This window comes from Arachis hypogaea, chromosome 10 (assembly GCF_003086295.3).
Source record: "Arachis hypogaea cultivar Tifrunner chromosome 10, arahy.Tifrunner.gnm2.J5K5, whole genome shotgun sequence".
NCBI lineage: Eukaryota > Viridiplantae > Streptophyta > Magnoliopsida > Fabales > Fabaceae > Arachis > Arachis hypogaea.
The window spans coordinates 86,485,121-86,505,981 of record NC_092045.1 but is presented as its reverse complement, the minus strand read 5'-3'; the positions used below and the strand labels follow the sequence as shown (position 1 = coordinate 86,505,981).

Genomic DNA, 20,861 nt, shown 5'->3' with positions numbered 1-20,861 from the left:
GAAGCATAGACGAGATTCCGTGTGAGTGAGGAACACGTTAAAAAAAAAGGTTTGTTGTGCTACATGACCACGTAGCATTTCAATTCTATATTGTAAAAGTATACCTAAAAATTGTTGGTATTTAAACTCTTGAAATTGCACGCAACACTTTAATATAATTATAATAATTTTTGTCTTACAATAAATGTACTAAGCTTCGAAATTTAACTGAAACTAATAAGAAATTCTTAATATTATAAATGATTATATTACAAAATTTAAAATTAATATAATTTAAATTTAAACATTAATACTAAAGAGAGTATATAAAAAGCGAACGAATTATAATCCAAATAATATAATCTTTTCGTACTCATTTAGAGTTTGTGAACCAAATTATTTGAGAATAAAAAAATAGTTATTAATGATTTTTATCGAAAAAGTTATTTGTAGTTATTTTTTTAGGATACCAATTTACTTTTAAATTTTATTTTATTTAATTTAAATTATATTATATCTAAATATTATTTATAAATTGACTTAATTTGATCTAAATAATAATGTTATATCTTTTTTATTTTATAAATTGATCTAAATTATACCATTAATATTATTTAGTTGTAAATAAAATATAAACAATTTTAATTCGTTTACAGTGTAAATAAAATATGTAAAAAAAATTGATTATATCTATAAATAAAATATTTAAATTATTTATTTGAATAAAATTCGAAATGGTTTCGTCTATCATTTGAAAAAAAAAATCTCGAAATTGTTAGTAGAAAGCAAGACATTTTAAAATTGAAATTTAATGGGAACAGTAGCATAAAAACAATGCTTTATTTTAATATTAATTTATTGTGCATGAAATTTGAGAACTTAAAAAGGGCATGGTGTGGTAGAGAACAGAGATGGGAGAAAGATAGTAATGCCTTGAAATAAGGGTTTGAACGTGCAAGACACGAGGGACCACGTGGGGGCTCTCCGGTGCCTCCGCTGTGTGGATTCAACGAAGCCTCAAACCAATTTTTTCGAGGCGGACCCTGCTTTTTACGTATTTGGTTTACCAACATTAATAATAATAATCTGATTAATTAAGATCCACGCCATGCGTATTCTCGTTTAAAGTAAGTGATTAAGTGATTTCTAATCCGCAAGTATGTACTATGTAGTGGTAGTTGGTCTTAGTAAAAAAAAAAAAAAAACGTGAGGATAAACTTGGACTTTAGTAGGGGTCACGTGCTTGTCCTATCCTTAAACAACGTGCTCCTTTTCCCCTCTTCGATTTTTTAATCACCCAAAGTTTTTCTCGAGTCTCCAATTGTGTGATCTTTTAATTAAGTAGTTTATTGTTTGAGGAATCGACGTTAATGTCCGTGGGCACTTCGAAAAGAAGGTTGGACTGCACATAGTAATGCCCAAAAATACGGAATTCTTATGCTTTGTGAGTGTGACAGCTTAATCAATTCGTGTGCTACGATTCGAAAAACTCCACGTATACCATTTATTTGGAAGATCAAAATTCTAAGTACGGTCCGGATCTTTATAATTTATTTGTGGTGTAGTTTTGTTATAATGTACTCGACTAGCTTTACCATGAGAGGGGAAAAGACAAAAATAGACGTCTTATTTAGTGCCAAATAGCTCGACAATTTGAACTCTATACTATAATGTTTTTATCTCTTCTTTGAAATAATGGACGTTGAATAAATTATATAATTGTATTGGTGAATTATGCAATAAATTATAGTTAATATTAATACTTTTGTAAAAAAGAATTAAAAAAATAATTTTATATGTGAAATAACAATAAATAAAATTTATATATCATATTTTTTCTTTAAATGTTAAAATGGCGGGGTCGATTAGGGTTACCGAAAAGGCCCTACACCGAACTGCAACGGTGGCCTTTTCTAAATTTATCCTGGTTTCAAAGGTCATGAAATGTTCCTGTGGATCATTTGTCCCATCGTATTGTATGTCGGTTAGCTTATCAAAACTGTTCGGAAGTTTGGCTTTTAGAATTCTCTCGGTGAATAAGGTGGCTTCCATTATCACATGCTCGCTCCTTGTCCGTTTGGAGTTCCGCCGGTTCCTTCTATTATCGTCGTCGTCGTGTCGGCACTCTGACTCTCGGAAAACGCTTTGGTACCGTCATTTCTCGTGTGTCGTCGTTCGGATGACCTTCTATTCTTGGTTTCTCGCGCGTGATCAGTTTTTGGAGGTTGCTTGGCTTGCATGTTCTGGCTAGTATCGCTCTTTGGAGGCGACCCGACCCTCAAAGGTTTGTAGTCTTTGATAGAGTTCTTGGATTATTTGAATCGCTTTCTGTCCTAGGCCGTCGGTTGCTTTGGCCTTATTGAGTTGGAGATCATCTTCTTTTGGTCACTGTCTATTAGGAATTGGTTGGTGGTGCACGGTATTGGTTATTCTCCTGTGGGTCGGCAGGAGAATGTCGTCCCGCGGTTCGTTCGTTGGGATTGGATGGGTCTGACCCATGGTGAAGGTTTGAGAATCGCTCATCGAATTCTTTTGTCATGTCGCCAAGACTTGACAAGTTTTCATAGACGGCGCCAATATACTACACTTCACTAGTATGGGTTGTGACTTGAATAAGATCTTTTCAGAGCGGCGGGGGGTAGTACTGCAAAGACACTTCGATACTTAAGTAAGAATGAATCTAAGCAGTATATGTGTGGATTAGGAATGTATAGCGTACCTGAGGAAGGTCTTGATTCCCTTTATATAGTTTGAGCTTATTATCTTATTTTATCTTATCTTATTGATTAAGATAAGAGAAGTATTTGAATTTAAATATTAGTTAGAGATTTATAGTTAGTAGGCCAGTTTGGACTACGATAATGGCCTAGACCCAGGTATCCAGGTCGTTATTACTCTGACGGAAGACCCAGAGACCGGGTCTGGAACAATGATTATGCAGGGCAAATAACAACAAAGTAGAACTAGCTAGAAGCATTGGTGCTGAATTTGTGCGTGTTATTTGTTTTCTAATTTTGTCAAACTAACTTTGAAATATTTCCTGTGTCAATTCAGTTTATATCTTTTTTTAGTTTTGTTTATATCTCATATGTTGTTATGATTTTATTTTTAGACATATGGCCCATGTTGCAACCCTATTCTAACTTCAATTTATTTCAGTGTGTATATATACTTATGTTGGTACAGCCGTACAGCTATCAAATGTATCAACCGGCTTCAAAGCAACTAGCAAGTATAAGAGAAAATAGAAAAGATCCCAGCTTCCGAATATTTTGTGCGTTTATTCACCGTAAATAAAACATCTTTTTGAATTGGAACTATTTTTCAAGGAAATATATAAAATGCTATTAAACCAGTTAATAAGGAGATTTCTGAACCTGAAATTTGATGGAAATGATAAGTACTAAGTAGATAGTGAGTAATATCCAAAAATCAAATGTCTTTTTGTTTTTGGTCCTTAATCAGCAGGATCATATTTTATTTTTGGATAATGAAAAAGAGCATCAAATATTTTGAGAGCTTAAGGCCCATAGACGAAAGCTGCAGACAAAAACCATTATTCCAACCTGAAGGTCCATTATTCCAACCTGAAGACTCATGTTTTTGTTTTTAGTCAAAGGATTAGACTCGATTCAGCATTAACTGATCATCTTGATAGATGGGGGACCACATCATGGCCATTTTACCTAACAAATAGGCTTCTAGATGGGCCAAGAAATACTCTACCCTATTACATGGAGATGGGTTTTGTAACTAGAACACTTGAGACCCAATTTAATTGTTATGGATGAGGCTTCTATTATAAGATAGAAGATAGAACAAACCCATAATATAAGAAAAGTACAGACATTGTGGCCGAAAACAAAATTGAGTAGGCAGGTCCTATCCAAGCTCTCGTCAAGGGACAAATATTTACGTATTATCATTAGTGGGAAAAAAATAAAATAAATCTTCTACTTGTATAAATGCCATGGGTTTTAAAACCACATGGCACATGACATACTCTTTTTTTTTTTCAATTAAAAAAAAAAGAAAAACGAAAAAAAAAGAGTTTTTCGATTCTTCTTGGTCTTATACCATTAACTGTGTGAGATACTCTTTTTCCCTCTCTTGCTCTTTCTCCCTTTTTCTCTCGTTGCATCGCCTTCACTTCCAAACTTCTAGTTCTTCAATCCTATTTTCTTCTCTTTTTGGACTAGATTCTCGTCTACGTTTTCTCTCTATGGATTATATTCTTGATTTCGCTGGTTTAGTCTCTATATTTGGTAAACTTTGTATGATTCTCTCTCTCTCTCTCCCTCTTCCAAACATAGATTCTCAGTCTTGCTATCCACGTTTTGGTTCGTATTTATTTTTAATTGTCGCTATCTTTTTTGCAATTTTTGTTGTTTCATTCGATTTTATGCCAAGAAAACTAACCTGATTGCATTGATTGCAACTCCCGTCATGAAAGGTGCAAAGTGAAAACGCGAATTCAATAAAACAAATTTCGAGTAAGTATCGTTAATTTTTGTTCTATTGTCGGTTACTCTATTTTCTTTTTTGATCTGACTCGTGTTTTAAGATAAATTGGATAAAATAATTACAATTTAAGATTTTCCAGTTCTAAAATGTAAAACTGTGAAGATAACAAGTTAATGTAAATTTTCAGGTGTTAGATTTGGATTTAGGTGTTCTATATGCTATTTTGTGATTTTTGTGTAGTATTGTTAGGCTTGTTGTGAATAAAAAAGGAATGGCATCGCTAAAAGTAACATATAAATCAGGAAGGAAAAAGATGTCAAAGACCTTAAGAAACTAAAGAGACCATTGAGTGTTTTCTTCGTTTTTATTTGATTACCGATACACTATTCTGTTTTCACTGAATATTGTTCACCTCAAAATTTTTTACCCACACACCACAATAATTAAATAATTCTTTGTAGTTATTTCTTAAATTATTTTCTGCTGTTATATGTAATACCCTATCACACAGAGTTTTCTACTTAAGTCATAAATTAATAGTGCAAGACATTACGACACTTAGAAAAGAAAATACATATATAGTTATAGAAGAATAATATTATAACTAGGAGCCTGTAAAGAAAAATTAAACGTCGACAGCTGTTAATCACATACGAACGCCTTAAAGCGTTGTATACAAAAGCAAAATATATCATAAGTTCAAAGTGAAGATACATAATAATTGATACTACATATCAATTACTAGTCTCGACCCGCGAAGAAAAGCCAGCTAGAATATTATAACACTAGGGAATATACAAAATAGAAAGCCTATTTCTCCAAATAAAAGCCTCTAAAAGGAATATGCAGTCATATACAACAAACTTTCAAAAGTGGAGAAATCTCTAGTGTCAAAACAAAATAGTTCAAAAGTGATCTTCTTCAATTCGTCATCCGAAACTTCCGCACTCTCACCGAGGTGTGTTGTGTCATGTATCTAAACAACATGATAACAACAACGTGTGAGAACCCGAAGGTTCTTAATAGGGCAACAGTTTCGAATAAAGACTACATAAAAAAATATGAACCCTCTAGGTAATCTTGATCTCTAATTTCACAAGAATCCAAGCCTAGGGTCTTAACTAATCTGTACAGGATTAGTTTGCTAATGAAAAAATACTTTAACTACCACTAGTTTCATCCATTCCAACATTTATCATCATTATTCTCAGTCAAAAGTCTATTCAATGGAATCAAACACAAACAATAATCAATACAAAGCAATCACAATTAGAGAGCAATTATGACAAGTAGTACAACTAACAGTTAAACATATTATCAATTAGGCAAACCAAGTAATTATGCACACCCAAAACAAGAGCAAACAAATGCACATGATGCATATCTGTCCTACTAGTTGGGAGCTCACGTGTCAGTTAAACCGCCAGACTTGACACATCTGGTAGCTAACCCGAATGTCATCTCTCTATCGTGCTTCCACAAGAGGAACATAAAGAAGGGAATCCTCAACTTTCCACCATCTCACTAGAGGCAGCGCTTGGGATATAGTGCCTGCCACACTCTTGGGATATACTGTCTGACACACTTCACATTCAAAGAGAGACTGTGATGCAACAATAGGGAATCCTCAACCTAACTTGTTCATACCACAATCAAAAATTGAATCGAAGGGAATCCTCAACCTTCTATCCAATCTTCCGATATAACAAGTGAGGGAATCTTCAAGCTCAACTTGTCTATCCATGAGCAAGACGAAACTACCATCCCCACATCACACTGCAACTATAAGCAAGCGGGATAAAATCACCATCTTTGTCTGGTGCAGGTGCCTCATCAATAACACAAGCGGGACAAAACCTACGTCCTTGCCAATCAATAATCACCATCAACCAAACTTATTATCGTCATCCAATTCATCATTAACCATAATCGCTATCATATATCTCAATCATAATTTTCATCAAGAACCTCATAAATTCTCACTTTCTGACATAAGTCTCTAATAAAATCAATTCAATCATAGTCATATTCTTAATTGATCTCGTAAAGTATAATTCAACATAACCCACCATCTGTTATTAAAGCAATTAACCTCAACAATCCGTGAGTGGGACAAGCCAATGATTTTATCATGGACAGGACGAACTACCATCCCCACAACATTTAAAACATTTCACTTTACAAGTTCTCATAAGGGAATTACTCAATTGAATCCATTATATCCACCCAGCATATTCAAAGCCTATAATATGGTTTTCAGAGTTCATGCGGAGGTTACAGGAAATTATAAGCTCGCCAAAAAGGCTTAATAGTTCAAAAATAATATTTTTGAAAAAATTAGCACAATCGTGCGTACGCACGGAACCTGTCTCGTCCCTTGAGGGTGTGTGAATGATGCGTACGCAGGCATAGTGTATATGCAGGAAGTTGAATTCATGCATATGCAGGAATCCAAAATCATGAGTACGCAGGCATCGTGTGTATGCAGGAAACCTAATTTGGCCACCAATTCTGCAAAATATGCATAATTCAGTTTTAACCACCAATCGTCAAACACCCATTCTCTAACGATCTTAAAGTAGACATTCCCAGTTTTAATTCAAGATAAATTTCATTCATTTCCAAGTTCCGAGTGCCAAGTTATGGCCCTCCAAAGTGGACCAAAATTACCAAATTACACATTTTGTGCAACATCCAAAACAATCCTTCTTAAAATCCTTTTCTTTTGCAACCAATACCCAATTATCATCTTAACCGTCCTAAAACTTTCATCCCTTTAAAATCACCCAATTTGACACTTCCAAATTCTCAATCTCACCCTTAATCTTATTTCTCACAAAAATTTTCCAAACAAACAATAATATCTACAGCAAATTCAATTATATATATTCCTCATAAAAACTCCAATTATAACAATCATATCACAACTCATCAATATATATACTAAGCATTAGAAACTCACTCAATCAAGGCCTCCGACCATTTTCATTCAACAATCAATAGCCATCCAACACCATATTCATACTAAACCATCATTATCAACAACATAAATCTAATAATATCTTAAAGTCAACTAGCCTAGGTTTTCACATAGCATTATATAGCACTTATCCGAAACTAAAACCCGTACCTTAGTTGACGGCGGTCCCAACCTCTTAAATTTTTTTCTCCAACCACTCTAAGCCTCAATCAGTTCCTCACCAATCCAAGCTTCAACCAACTCTATTCAATATAATTTCATTCACATTTCACATTGCTCATACTAGAATTTTCACACAAATTAAGGGTAATAATGGAAAAAAAATTCTCTTATCATATTCCATATGAACATGGGTCAAAACCCCACTAGAAATTGAGCTTGAGCTTTCCCTAAAGTATCAAAAGCACCAATTTCAATAATCACATTACCCAAAATGCAAAATAGGTAAAGAATGGAGGAATGGGATAGAGTTCTCGCAATTACTCACCGTGAAAGTGATATAGAAACGTAGAGGGAGTTGAGAGCAACGTGTAGCCGCAAACAGATCGTCGATCGGAGTTCTGGTCTGTGAGAAAAGTGGATTTAAAGATGAAAGTGAATAGTGAAGTTAAGGTTTCTGTTCTTCTCTTCTCTCGAGTTCTCTATCTCTCAAGGGTGAAAATGTATTGAAATTGGAATGGGCTCACCTCTAAGGCCAATTAAGTGAGGGACATTTTTGTCCTTTCGCCGATTAACCCTACCTTGGGACAATTTTAAAAATATGTGTTTCACTTTGTATTCTAAATATTTTTTGGTTATTTTTACTTTTTTATTTTTCTCAGTACCAGACAAACCTAAGAGTGTACAGTTAATTACGACACTGGTACGTGTTTTTCTGTAGTTAATTATATTTTCACGCTCCAATTATTTTTCTGAGTTCAAATTTTATCTGTAAATTTATAAATTATGAAATTTAAATTTTTAACTGATGCAAATTTTACACCACAAACTACCGGCGAGTACACTAGGTCATATCAAGTAATACGCTCACGGTGAGTAGGTATCGATCCCATGAGGATTAATGGACTAAGCAAGCATTGGTTGACTAATTATTCTAGTTAGACAAGTGAATTTAAGAGTTTTGAGTGTCAAATAACATACAAGATAGTGAGTTGAAGAATGCAAATTATAAACATGTGAGAAAATAATATGAGAAGAGAGTTAAGGATTTGGAGATGTTCAAATTTCTGGATTAACAATAATTGTCAACTACCTGAATTCCAATTTCTTGATAATTCAATCTCTTCTAAACCAACCAACCATCAATTCCTTGATTAATCAATTGTATTAAAATGCAAAGTTCAAATTCTGATTTAATCATTCTCCTAACTTATTTTTTCATGAAATTTATAAGATGTGAAAAAACATTTTGATTATGATTATATTTTAAGATATAGAAAATATTTCTATTTTATCGTCCATGAAATCTATTTTTTATTATTAGATAATTATAATATACTAATCAATATATTCATTGATAGAGCCTATATTTATCATCATAGATATATAACAAATTTGATATCGAAAGGGTTAATAAAATCAATGTATTAGTTATATAAGGTGTTAAAAATATATTTGTTTTGACTTTTATTTTTGGTCAAAAATAGAAAAATTGTAGTGCAAAATATCATAGGTTGTAGCAACATTATAATCAATCCTGACATTTCAGAGGCTGTATCTTTTGTTAATAGGTTAGTATTAATTTTTGTTTTAAGTTTATGATGCATAGTTTTTGTTTATATATATGGAAATTAATTTTTATATTTAATTACTTTTTTTAATAATAAAACATATAGACTGAATCCATTTGAGGCATATTTCATTGATACTCTCACTGTGGATAATAGATTTATTGTTGCTGATGTTGATGACGATTTCGTAAATCTCTCCATGAATAGGAATATTAAGGAACTGAAAGAAAATGATGAAGTTAATTATACTTAGTTTCATATTATTGTAATTGTTGTAAAGTATATATATCTTTGCTTATTATATTATTCCTTATTCGAATTGTTTTTTTGTTGGCTATGGCAATGATTTGTAATTTAAGCTTTGTTGATGTATAATGATGTTTTCAATGTTACTGGAAAGATTAAAACTATTTGTAATAGTTTTAATTGGTGGTACTACTCGTTTGTTTGTGGTTATCATTTGCAATTGTTTAGATATCATTTCGGTTGTTCATAGTGTAGAAAGTAAGTAAAAAATGCTGTAAAAAAGTATGTACAAATGATATTTAAAAAATAATATTTTTTTATCATTTACATGTGAAATTAATTTATTATTAAAAGATCTTATAAGTATTTTATGTCTTAATGTAAATTCAAGATTTCTGTAGATGTTGAGGATAAGACTGAGAGGGCTATCTTAATTCTTTATGATTGTTCCATAGCACTTTTATTTAAAAAGAAAAAATTTCTTAATGTTCTTGAAGAGTTTGATTCAAAATACTTGATATATATATGTTAAAACAGAAAATAAATTTATTAGTCACTCACTTATTAATGATATTTGATTTTTCAAGTGACATTTTAGTTGTTTTATTTTAGTTGTTTTTAATTTTTATTTTTTATTTAATTGTAAGTTGTGTATAGGCTTGCTTATCCACCATTACTCTACAAAAAATATCACTTTTAGCGGCCATTTATTTTGTTTTTAGTGGCAATAAAAATAGCCGCTAATATATTCACCAGCAATTAGACATTAGCCATCTTATGCTTTGTCGCTAAAAGGTTTTAGTGGCAATTATAACATTTGCCGGTAAAGACCTTTTTAATGACCGTAAAAAGTATATAATTTTTAGTGGCCATTTTTTGGCAATTTATATGGCCACCAAAAGTAATTCTAACATTGCAATATTATTCACTTTTAGTGGCCATTACTATTACCGCCAAAACTCATTTTATCGGAAATTTATATGGCCACTAAAAATAATTCTAAAATTGTAATATTATTTACTTTTAGTTGCCATTATTATTGCCGCTAAAATTTTAAGATTTTTTAATTATACTCACTCTTTTAGAAATAACAACCTATCATTTTTCTAAAATTTCAAATTATTTTTACCAACAATTATTATTATTGCACATAATATAAATATACTAAAATTAATTATAACAAAATGAAATATTTTATTAAATTTAATTAAATATTTATTAAATTAATTACAACTGTACTTGCATCATCTCAATTTAAAGAAGTCAAATATGAAAATAAGATGAAGTTACACATGTAAGACTCATGAAATTGAAGAACAAGGAAGAACTTTATATGGGTTGAGTATGTGATTGGGGTCCAACAATTTCTTAATTGAAGTCATCACTTTCACCTGTCCAATAGTTAAGACATTCAATGCACAGTTAAGTTTACATTCTCAAATAGAAAACACAAGTAGATGCATGGCGAAATAGAATAAGATAAATAGAAGAAAATAAAATGTTAAGAAACATGGCGAAACACATTCAGAGGCTAATGGATAGAACTTTTTATTCGGAGTATATATTGTGAGTTAAAAAAATGAATACAATAGGTAAACTTATTCAAAAATTTCACGTAATTGGTAACACTAAGCTTATACAGAACAGATTGTCAATGGAGACCTACTTTTTTCTTGCCTATATCAAGGCACACAAAACAAAGCAATTCATGATTTCAGGACCTTCTTCTTCATTATAAAATTCTATTTTACAAAAGAAGAAATTCATTAAGAACATAAGATGAAAATTATAATGAATTTCGACAAGCTTCCTCAATGAAAAAGGTAAAAAAGATAAAGAATAAAAAACAAAAATCAGAGCCTCACAATTCCTGAATATAAAATTGCCAATTTCAAAAAGGCCAATCAATTAAGGTAACCGCATGGGATAACATAATCTATGAATGCAAAAACAAGAATAAAACAATGATAAGTTAAAAAATTCAGTAAATTTAAAAATAAGAACATTGATCATGCCTGGCAACTACTATAATCCTTGCAAGCAAGAAAAGCCACATTTACTGAAGATAATTTTGGTGGGGTAAGTATTGAAACCTTAGTAATAATTCCCAAGAAACCTTCACTTCCTACATCATTTTTAAGTTAAGTTACAAATACATCTATCATTAGGCTCCAGACTTGCATAATTGTTAACTAGATACCTATAAATAGATGTTTCAAATCATATCCAGTATTATTTTTGCGTAATGTCTTAAGCATGTCAAGTACAGTACCGTCTGCTAGAACATCTTTAATACCTACTAGGCAGTAAAAGTCATTGGTGGTTTCACCTTTCAACTGAATTCCATTTATTCATCCAGATTTATACATTGACTTCGGAAGTATAAAACTCAAATAACATGCAACAATGAACATTTTTGGATACTGGAGTTTAACAGGTTACTAGTATTCCTTTTACCAAGTACATTTCCATGAAGGGATCCATATCGAAGAAGACGCAACCCGCCAGCATCAGTTGAAACATTTCCACCAATCTGGCAACTCCTTTTTGCACCTAAGTCTAGTGGCATAATAAATAGGTGAATGCTATGGTGCCTTTGATATTGTGCCTAACTTACTAAAAAAGGCAAATAGATAATATTTAATAAATTTTAAATATTTTACTTTTTGTTTTAAACATTTTATTTTTTACTTTTAAAAGAAAGTTAGGCAATTTAGGCACCATAGTAAAAGGCACCATAGAACTCACCTAATAAATATGAATGAAAAGTGTACACCACTTAAATACAGAAAGCATATGTCAAAGTTATAAGCTAATAACTTAAACATGCAGAGAGGAGAACAATCATCTAAACTTTCAAGACCTATGCTGTGAGACTGCATTTGCACAACATTATTAGCATAATTTTGTCAAGCAAATAGCCAAAACTAATTTTAGAAATATTAATGTGAAATATTGAATCAAGATAACATATTTGGTAGTTGTTTAAATTCTTCATGAAAGAGGAGCCAACATAAGTGTCTAAATAATATTAATAAAAAAAAACAAAGAGTGCTATGAAATTAATATATAAGTTACAAATGACAGTGACTTTATGCATGAAATCTATTACCCTTCACTATCCAGGAATGATATTATATTTTCCAATATGTACCCTGCTTCACATACCAATATACCGCTGACCTGAAACATGACTTGGCAACAACCTCAGGTTAAGTATTCAAATCCGTTACTTGGGTTTTCAAAATCTTTTCACAAGAAATAGCTTTGCAGCTACAAACTCTATCTACATCATTTATTATGGAGTTTACTGAACACGTAATAAGCTATCCCAATATACAACCATAAACTGAAGTTTCATCTTTGTAGGAAGCGAATAGATATAAGAAAGACAGCCTGATTTTCTTTTTTAATGCTGAACTGCCAGCAAAACTAGAGAGAAAAAGGCTCATTGATAATCATATACAAACAGAAGAAGGGAACTCATAGCCTATATGTCTCCCAAGAAGTAAATGTTCTACCTTGTCGAAGGATATGATTTTACTCATAGCACTAAGACTGACAACAACCTGTAGCGTTAGATTATAGGAAAAAGTTGTGAATGTACTAAGTACGATGAGCCCCATCATTCTTTTAAGGGAAAAAGAATAACATGCTTAACGAACTCAATATCATACTTCATCAAAAACAGGTACACTTCCACCTATAAGACCAGTGTTACCACCTTGGGGAACAACAGCCAGACATCTGAAGTTACAGTATTTAAGAATCGCAGAAACCTGCAGAAGCAAATACGCATAGTCATGACAATTTGGATATACTTCAATGAACCAAAGTAATTGTTGATTCTATTAAAAGAAGAACCTGGTCAGTGGTGCGTGGCTGTAGAAGGAGCTTACTGGAGCCTTTGACCAAAATTTAATTTCCATTTTTTCTTCGAGTAGGATGAGAAGAGTGAGATTTCAGTGCTGAAGAAGCCTTGGTGGAGGCTTGTGATTGGGCTAATTTCTTGCCTCCTTCTCTTCCTCCCTTGCAAACCTCTCTCCTTTTAAGAGGATTATAACTGCAGCATTCAAATTCAAATCGAGATATCAATCCAAAAGCCTATATACAAATCCATAGAAAACCAAACTTCACAAAATTCAAAACTAGAATATCAAGGCACTTAATATATCTGTAGCCAATTTTATTCAAAATCATTTTTTAAACTCAAAAGCAACACAACCTTTTTAATTGCAATTTATTTTGAAGGATACAGTTGAAGTTTCAATTTTGCATATTTATGTTATGAAAGCTTTTCACAGAACATGTATTTGAATTTGGGCTTATATATATAGTATGTTCCCTCGTGATAACTGTATACGTCAGAATTAAAGTGATAGCAGTGGAAAAAAGAAAGTAATAAAATAATGCTCAGGAAAACTTTAGTAATCCCTTCTCCCTGCCCGACCCTTATTCATTGCACTCCCTATAGCCAAATAAATCTATACAAGTTAACTATAAGAACTTGCTTTTTACAACCTAAAATTATTGAAAAATGAGTGCATATTATTATAAAAACTATGTAGATTAATATATATGTGTAAATAAAGAACTACTTAGCGTTTGAAAAATTTAATTTATACATATAAAAAATTTAAAGAATCCTAGAAAATATATAAAGCATACAACTAATAATATATGTCTTCTTTACCATTATCTCTTTTCTGCAGAGAAAAAAGAGGTCTTAATGACCTTGTTTCAACAACATGTCAATACGCATGTTTCAAAGCAGTAAAATGAAAAGCACTTGTTTTTCTTTTAATAGTAAATGCTCAAATTCTAGAATAAATTGAATAGAAAGAGAACAAACTTACAAATATGAATTCCATCCCTAATCTTTCCCAGCCGATGATGAGTACCCTACTCTGTTTAGGAGTTAACAATTAATCAATCATGCACTTCTACTCCAATAAAAAAATGAGAGGCAATTAATCTAATAAAACAATTTACAGACTATAGTTTCTTTTAGTATTTGTAGTTAAAAGGAGATAATGGCAAGCTTCGAAGATATAAAGACATGACAGAAATTCCAATACACATAGAAAATGGAGGCTTAATCCTTTGTATAAGACAAATATATGATTATAGCAAACAACAGGAAATTTAAGCAACTTCCTTAAAGATATTCCTAACTAACAATGGGCAAATTCAAAATGGAACTCCTTTTGTACTCTATGCCTTCTTTTTTCTTCTTCTTTTTTTTAATTAGTACAAGTAGCTGATTAAGATAAATTGACAGAATTACAAAGTGTAATTAGGACAAAAAAGTAATAATTCTCCAAACCAAAGTGTTAACGCCTTGCCTGATTTCCTTTAATTTCTATCTTCAACTTGCTTTTCTATGAAGTCAAACATCTCTCCATAACACATGGTAACAAGTGCATAGATGAGTCATAGTAGCAAAGCAATGTAACCAATGATATAGGCACATTGATGATGAAGAACCCTAGAAATTGAGCAGCCATGAAGATCCACAAGAGTGCTTCAAAAGCAATCAATAAAGAGATATTAGGAGATAATATCTATGTATTTACAATCTTAAAAAACAAAAGACTTCACAAGTAATTTAACACTAAACTAGAATAATAACTACTACTTTTCAAACTAAGAAACCTAGGAAGTTAACAGCCAAACTGGAGGAGCACTAGGTGAATTTGAGCTAGGAAAAAGCTTATAGAAGGCAGAATCAAGGCAAATTCAAAATAAAATATATGAATAAAAGAAACAAAAATAAGAATAAAAGAACATAAACTACTACTCATGTGTTTTTATGCCCGAAATAACAATATTTTACTTTGATAATTCCTATAGTCCAAACCATGAAACCTATATACATTAGCATTCACAGGAAATATAAATCTACAACTTCACACTTTTGTGACTGTTATCAAATTAAGTAATGAACACCCTTATACCTCCCTATGAACATCCTTATATCTCCCAATGGAATAATGTCATTCTCCATTGAAAAGTGAATTACAGCTGTAGGGTGACAGAACAGACCTTTAGAGCTTCACCATGGAGAACTAGACTTTCATTTTCTCGCAAAGCTCGATTCAGCAACTTGGAAAAGTCAAAGTTCCAAATCCAAATAAAAACAAAATAAAAATTAAATATAGTCAAAGCTCCAAATCAAATGAAGCAAAGCAAACATGTTTGAAGTATGCATTATTATTTTATTTCAAGTTTTGTTCATTTTAACTTCAATTACACAATAAACTAGTTAGCTATAGTAATAATAAACTTTCCTATTCAATTCAATCCTATATGCTACCTTTATATCTCTTACCTATTATTAGGATAAGAAACAATGATTTGCTTTTAAAAATTAAAATAAAAGTACAAAAAAATTATTACACACAGCAGCAGAGGATTAATTGAACATCTAAATTAGGAATATATGTAACACCTTATTCTTTTTCGTAATAAGATTTTACATTTTCATGACTCAAACTATATTGCAAGACAAATATTAAGTTTACAAACAAATGAATAAAAATTTCATGATTACACAAACCCTAAAATTGAAACTTAACATACAATAAGATAGAGACTCAAAGGAATAAGCATAAAGGTTTACCTTGATTTTCTTAGATGGATGAAGCATTTCGTGGAACAGGTCGGATGCATAAAGACACAAATACAAAAGTTAAACCATAATTGTTTCACTTAGCTACTCTGTTCGTGATGGAGAAATAGAGGAGCAGAGGAGCAACGAGCAACGAGCAACAAGTTTGGCCACTAGAGAGAAACAGAGGAGTAGCAACAACCATCGGCTACGGCAACAACAACAACAAAATCCTGCTGAATTTCAGAATTAGCAAAAATATAAAATGGAAAACAAAAAATCAAAAACATAAAGGGAGAAGATCTACCGGCGGCGGTGCGGTGTTGCAGCGAAACGTCGTTCGCGAAGAGGCGATTTTTCTCGATCTCAGAGGTTTGGGTGTTGCTACCAGATCTAAACATCAGCTATGTCTTCTCTTCTGAACCTTTGTTTCTGAATCAAAACTAGGTAAACTCTAATTTCTGAACTTGCAGTTATAAAATTACAAAAAAATTAAGCTAGGTTGGAAGAGAAAAGGATTCAGATCGTGAATCAGACTAAGATGAAAAGTGAGAAGAAATTCGAGCGATGAAGATGGAATGATCAGTGCGTAGTTCTCCGAGTCCAGAGAAAATGAGGCAATAAGAGAGTAGTTTGAGTGAGGGAAAGCAGTGAAGTGATGAGAAGGGGGAGACATTTCACAGTTTCAGGTTCAGTTGTTTTTATTATTTTAAAATTTTAGTATTTTTTTAGTGGCAATAGTTTAAATAGCCATTATAGGCTGTAGTATTAATGGTAAATATATAATTGCCACTAAAAAATTGTTTTAAAAAGAGAAATTGTGGCAATAATACTATTGCCACTAAAAATTTGTCGCTAAAGATCATTTTTTCTGTAGTGTTATTTGATGATATTATTGGGAAGGACGTTATTTTTAAAGCAGACCGCAAAAAATTGGTTATGCACCATATATCGGGACATTCAAAGTAGTTAATTCTTGTGTTGATCATGTGATTGTCACTAAGTTTAAGACATATTCTATTTTCAGTGTTAGTTATTATATTGAGTGTTTTCGCTTTGGATTATGTTAGATATGCATTGATTTTAGCTCTTTAAAATACATATAATTACCAAACTTTTTAATTTTGTGTTTTATTATTATTGTGGTGAATTAACATTTTGTGAAGAGACTTACACAACCAGCTATATTTTCACATATATATGAGAATGTCATCTAAAATTCTCAGTCTCATGATCAAATAGGGTCTTTTGGTATAGAAATTTCTATTTCTACTAATAACATGGAATCCATTAAAGTTGATTTGCAAACTTTGGTTGCTACTTATGACCTTACAAACTTGGTGCTATTTTTTTTACAATCTTTCTCTTAATGTTTATGTCATCTCTTTATATATATTTGCACACTACTTGACTAATATGCTTTTGTTTTGTTTTGATTATGCTATTTAACTCCAATTTAATGATTCTTATTATAATTCTTTTGTTTCTTTTGGACCATAAAACTCTATAAATCGTAGGTTCTTTGTGTGTTGTTGGTTGGTACCATTACATCTATCTTTAATGATAGAAATTGGTGGTATTCAATTTGTTTGTATGGTGAAAAAACAAAGACAGACCAAGCTAAGCTTTTTTGTCACTTTTGTTTGACACATTATTCTGATGGACTTTTAAGGTAATATTTTAGACTCTATTAGCTCATATTTTTATATTTTTAATTAGTCCATTTTTTATTTGTAGTTTTTTTATTGCTTACAAAATATTCCTATCATTATGTTCTTGTAGATTTAAAGTCAAAGTTTTTGTTAATAATGCTAGTGATTGCAACATATTCATTCTCCATGATGAAAAAATTGGATATTTAATTGAAAAAAATGTTCTAATATTTTAAGAGTTAATGACTTATTTACCTTGTTTAATGTTGACAAATATTTTCTAAATCAAATCAATTTATTATTAAGAATTTATTTACATCAAATTTGAAATCAAAGATATTTAATAGAAATTGAGTAAAAAATTTATTGTGAAGAATATAAGATTTTTTATTCTATTATATTGTTATTGTAAGAGAATTTTATTGTAGAAATTGATTTTCAAAGATTTTATTTGAAATCATAGTTTTATTATTCTTCTTTTAACAAAGTGATTGATTTTATTTAGATGGATCGAGTTTTTTATCCAAATTGGTTGGAAAAAAAGTTAATATTCATATATCCTAAAACCGTTGAGAGTGATGCAATATACACGACGTATAATGTTTATAAAGTTTTTACGCATAAGTCTATGATCAAATTGATTGAACTTGCTAAAGATCATGTTGTTACTACGGTTAGTTTAGTTTCCCTATTATTTTGCATCTCTTTTTTACAATTGTTTTTTAGTTTTTTTAGTAATATAAATACTAATGATATGATATATTTCTAACAAAACATGTATAATTAGCGTGTCGTTGCTTCATCTTCAAATGTGGCTTCTATTAAGAATCCTATTTCAACTTCTTTTGAATCAGTATTGTCTAATATAAGTTTTCATATTTAGGTTACATTTTCAACCTTTTTTTCTTTGATATTTGGTGGACGAAATTGTGATCATCAATGTTGTATTCTTTGTTGTTGTATGGAATAATTATAATGGCTCTTTGCTATGTGTGGACACAACTCCGTTCAACTAACCAGCAAGTGTACTGGGTCGTCCAAGTAATAAACCTTACGTGAGTAAGGGTCGATCCCATAGAGATTGTTGGTATGAAGCAAGCTATGGTCATCTTGTAAATCTCAGTCAGGCGGATAATAATTGATTATGGATTTTCGAATAATAATAAATAATAAACAGAAAATAAAGATAATTAAAATAGGATAGAAATACTTATGTAAATTAATGGTGGGAATTTCAGATAGGCGTATGGAGATACTGTGCCCTTTCTTTTTCTACTTTCCTACTTCTTCCTTCCAGTTCTTTCATTCCTTCCTATGGCAAGCTGTATGTAGGGCATCACCGTTGTCAATGGCTACATCCCATCCTCTCAGTGAAAAAGGTCCAAATGCTCTGTCACAGCACGGCTAATCATCTGTCGGTTCTCAATCAGGTTGGAATAGAATCCCTTGATTCTTTTGCGTTTGTCACTAACGCCCAGCCTTCAGGAGTTTGAAGCTCGTCACAGTCATTCAATCCCAGAATCCTACTCGGAATACCACAGACAAGGTTTAGACTTTCCGGATTCTCATGAATGCCACCATCAATCTAGCTTATACCACAAAGATTCTGTTTAAGGAATTTAAGAGATACGCGCCCGGCCTAAGGTAGAACGGAAGTGGTTGTCAATCACGCGCGTTCATAGGTGAGAATGATGATGAGTGTCACGGATCATCACATTCATCAATTTGAAGTACAACAAATATCTTAGAATAGGAATAAAGAGAATTGAATAGGAAATAGTAGTTATTGCATTAAAACTTGAGGTACAGCAGAGCTCCACACCCTTAATCTATGGTGTGTAGAAACTCCACCGTTGAAAATACATAAGTGAAAGGTTCAGGCATGTCCGAATGGCCAGCCCCCAAAACATGATCAATAGTCTCTTAAGATGAAGAATAAAACAAAACTGAGACCAAAGATGTCTAATACAATAGTAAATTATCCTATTTATACTAGACTAGTTACTAGGGTTTACATGAGTAAGTAATTGATGCATAAATCCACTTCCGGGGCCCACTTGGTGTGTGTTTGGGCTGAGCTTGATCTATCCACAAGCTGAGGCTTCTTTTGGAGTTGAACGCCAAGTTGTAACGTGTTTTGGGCGTTCAACTCCGGGTCGTGATGTGTTTCTGGTGTTTTACTCTAGACAGCAACATGAAACTGGCGTTGAGTGCCAGTTTATGTCGTCAATTCCCGAATAAAGTATGGACTATTATATATTTCTGGAAAGCTCTAAATGTCTACTTTCCAACGCCATTGAGAGCGCGCCATTTGAAGTTCTATAGCTCCAGAAAATTTATTTCGAGTGCAGGGAGGTCAGATTCCAACAGCATCAGCAGTCCTTTGTCAGCCTCCTTATCAGAGTTTTGCTCAGGTCCCTCAATTTCAGCCAGAAATTACCTGAAATCATAGAAAAACACACAAACTCATAGTAAAGTCCAGAAATGTGAATTTAACATAAAAACTAATGAAAACATCCCTAAAAGTAGCTTGAACTTATTAAAAACTACCTAAAAACAATGCCAAAAAGCGTATAAATTATCCGCTCATCACAACATCAAACTTAAATTGTTGCTTGGCCCCAAGCAATTGAAAATCAAATAGGATAAAAAGAAGAGAATATACTATAAATTCTAAAATATCAATGAATATTAATTCTAATTAGATGAGCGGGACTTGTAGCTTTTTGCTTCTGAACAGTTTTGGCATCTCACTTTTTTCTTTGAAGTTCAGAATGATTGGCTTCTCTAGGAACTTAGAATTTCGGATGGTGTTATTGGTTCTCCTAGTTAAGTATGTTGATTGTTGAACACAGCTACTTATGAGTCTTGGCCGTGGCCCTAAGCACTTTGTTTTCCAGTATTACCACTGGATACATAAATGGCACATACACATGACTGGGTGAACCTTTTCAGATTGTGACTCAGCTTTGCTAGAGTCCCCAGTTAGAGGTGTCCAGAACTCTTAAGCACACTCTTTTTGCTTTGGATCACGACTTTAACCACTCAGTCTCAAGCTTTTCACTTGGACCTACATGCCACAAGCACATGGTTAGGGACATCTTTGATTTAGCCGCTTAGGCCTGGATTATATTTTCTTGGGCCCTCCTATCCATTGATGCTCAAAGCCTTGGATCCTTTTTACCCTTGCCTTTTAGTTT

The 20,861-nt window shown here is 32.1% G+C and overlaps 1 protein-coding gene and 2 long non-coding RNA genes across 3 annotated transcripts; all 3 read right to left on the bottom strand.

Annotated features, from left to right (window-relative positions):
- Positions 1–5,120: 5,120 nt before the first annotated feature.
- LOC112715853 (uncharacterized) lies at positions 5,121–8,096 on the bottom strand. The gene is made up of 4 exons (XR_003160022.3): positions 7,911–8,096; positions 7,574–7,665; positions 5,852–6,954; positions 5,121–5,419 (listed from the first exon to the last, which is right to left on the bottom strand). It is a non-coding gene; the product is annotated as an uncharacterized lncRNA (long non-coding RNA).
- Positions 8,097–11,263: 3,167 nt separating this feature from the next.
- Positions 11,264–14,161, bottom strand: LOC112717690 (D-2-hydroxyglutarate dehydrogenase, mitochondrial). The gene is made up of 8 exons (XM_025769654.2): positions 14,134–14,161; positions 13,264–13,304; positions 13,077–13,178; positions 12,921–12,968; positions 12,512–12,582; positions 11,857–11,984; positions 11,600–11,695; positions 11,264–11,524 (listed from the first exon to the last, which is right to left on the bottom strand). The coding sequence occupies exons 1-8, from the start codon at positions 14,159–14,161 to the stop codon at positions 11,409–11,411; spliced, it is 630 nt and encodes a 209-aa protein (XP_025625439.1). The 3' UTR covers positions 11,264–11,408.
- A 1,696-nt stretch (positions 14,162–15,857) lies between these two features.
- Positions 15,858–16,894, bottom strand: LOC112715852 (uncharacterized). The gene is made up of 2 exons (XR_003160020.3): positions 16,317–16,894; positions 15,858–16,242 (listed from the first exon to the last, which is right to left on the bottom strand). It is a non-coding gene; the product is annotated as an uncharacterized lncRNA (long non-coding RNA).
- Positions 16,895–20,861: the final 3,967 nt, after the last annotated feature.

Bases quoted from the DNA above. Each gene is read 5' to 3' on its own strand.
- LOC112717690 (XM_025769654.2), bottom strand. From the start codon at position 14,161: ATGCGTATTGACATGTTGTTGAAACAAG. The intron at 11,985-12,511 runs GTAATAGATTTC...AAGGCACCATAG, and splicing joins TCATTCCTGGATAGTGAAGG to CATTCACCTATTTATTATGC. The intron at 11,525-11,599 runs GTATCTAGTTAA...AAAATGATGTAG, and splicing joins TTTGAAACATCTATTTATAG to GAAGTGAAGGTTTCTTGGGA.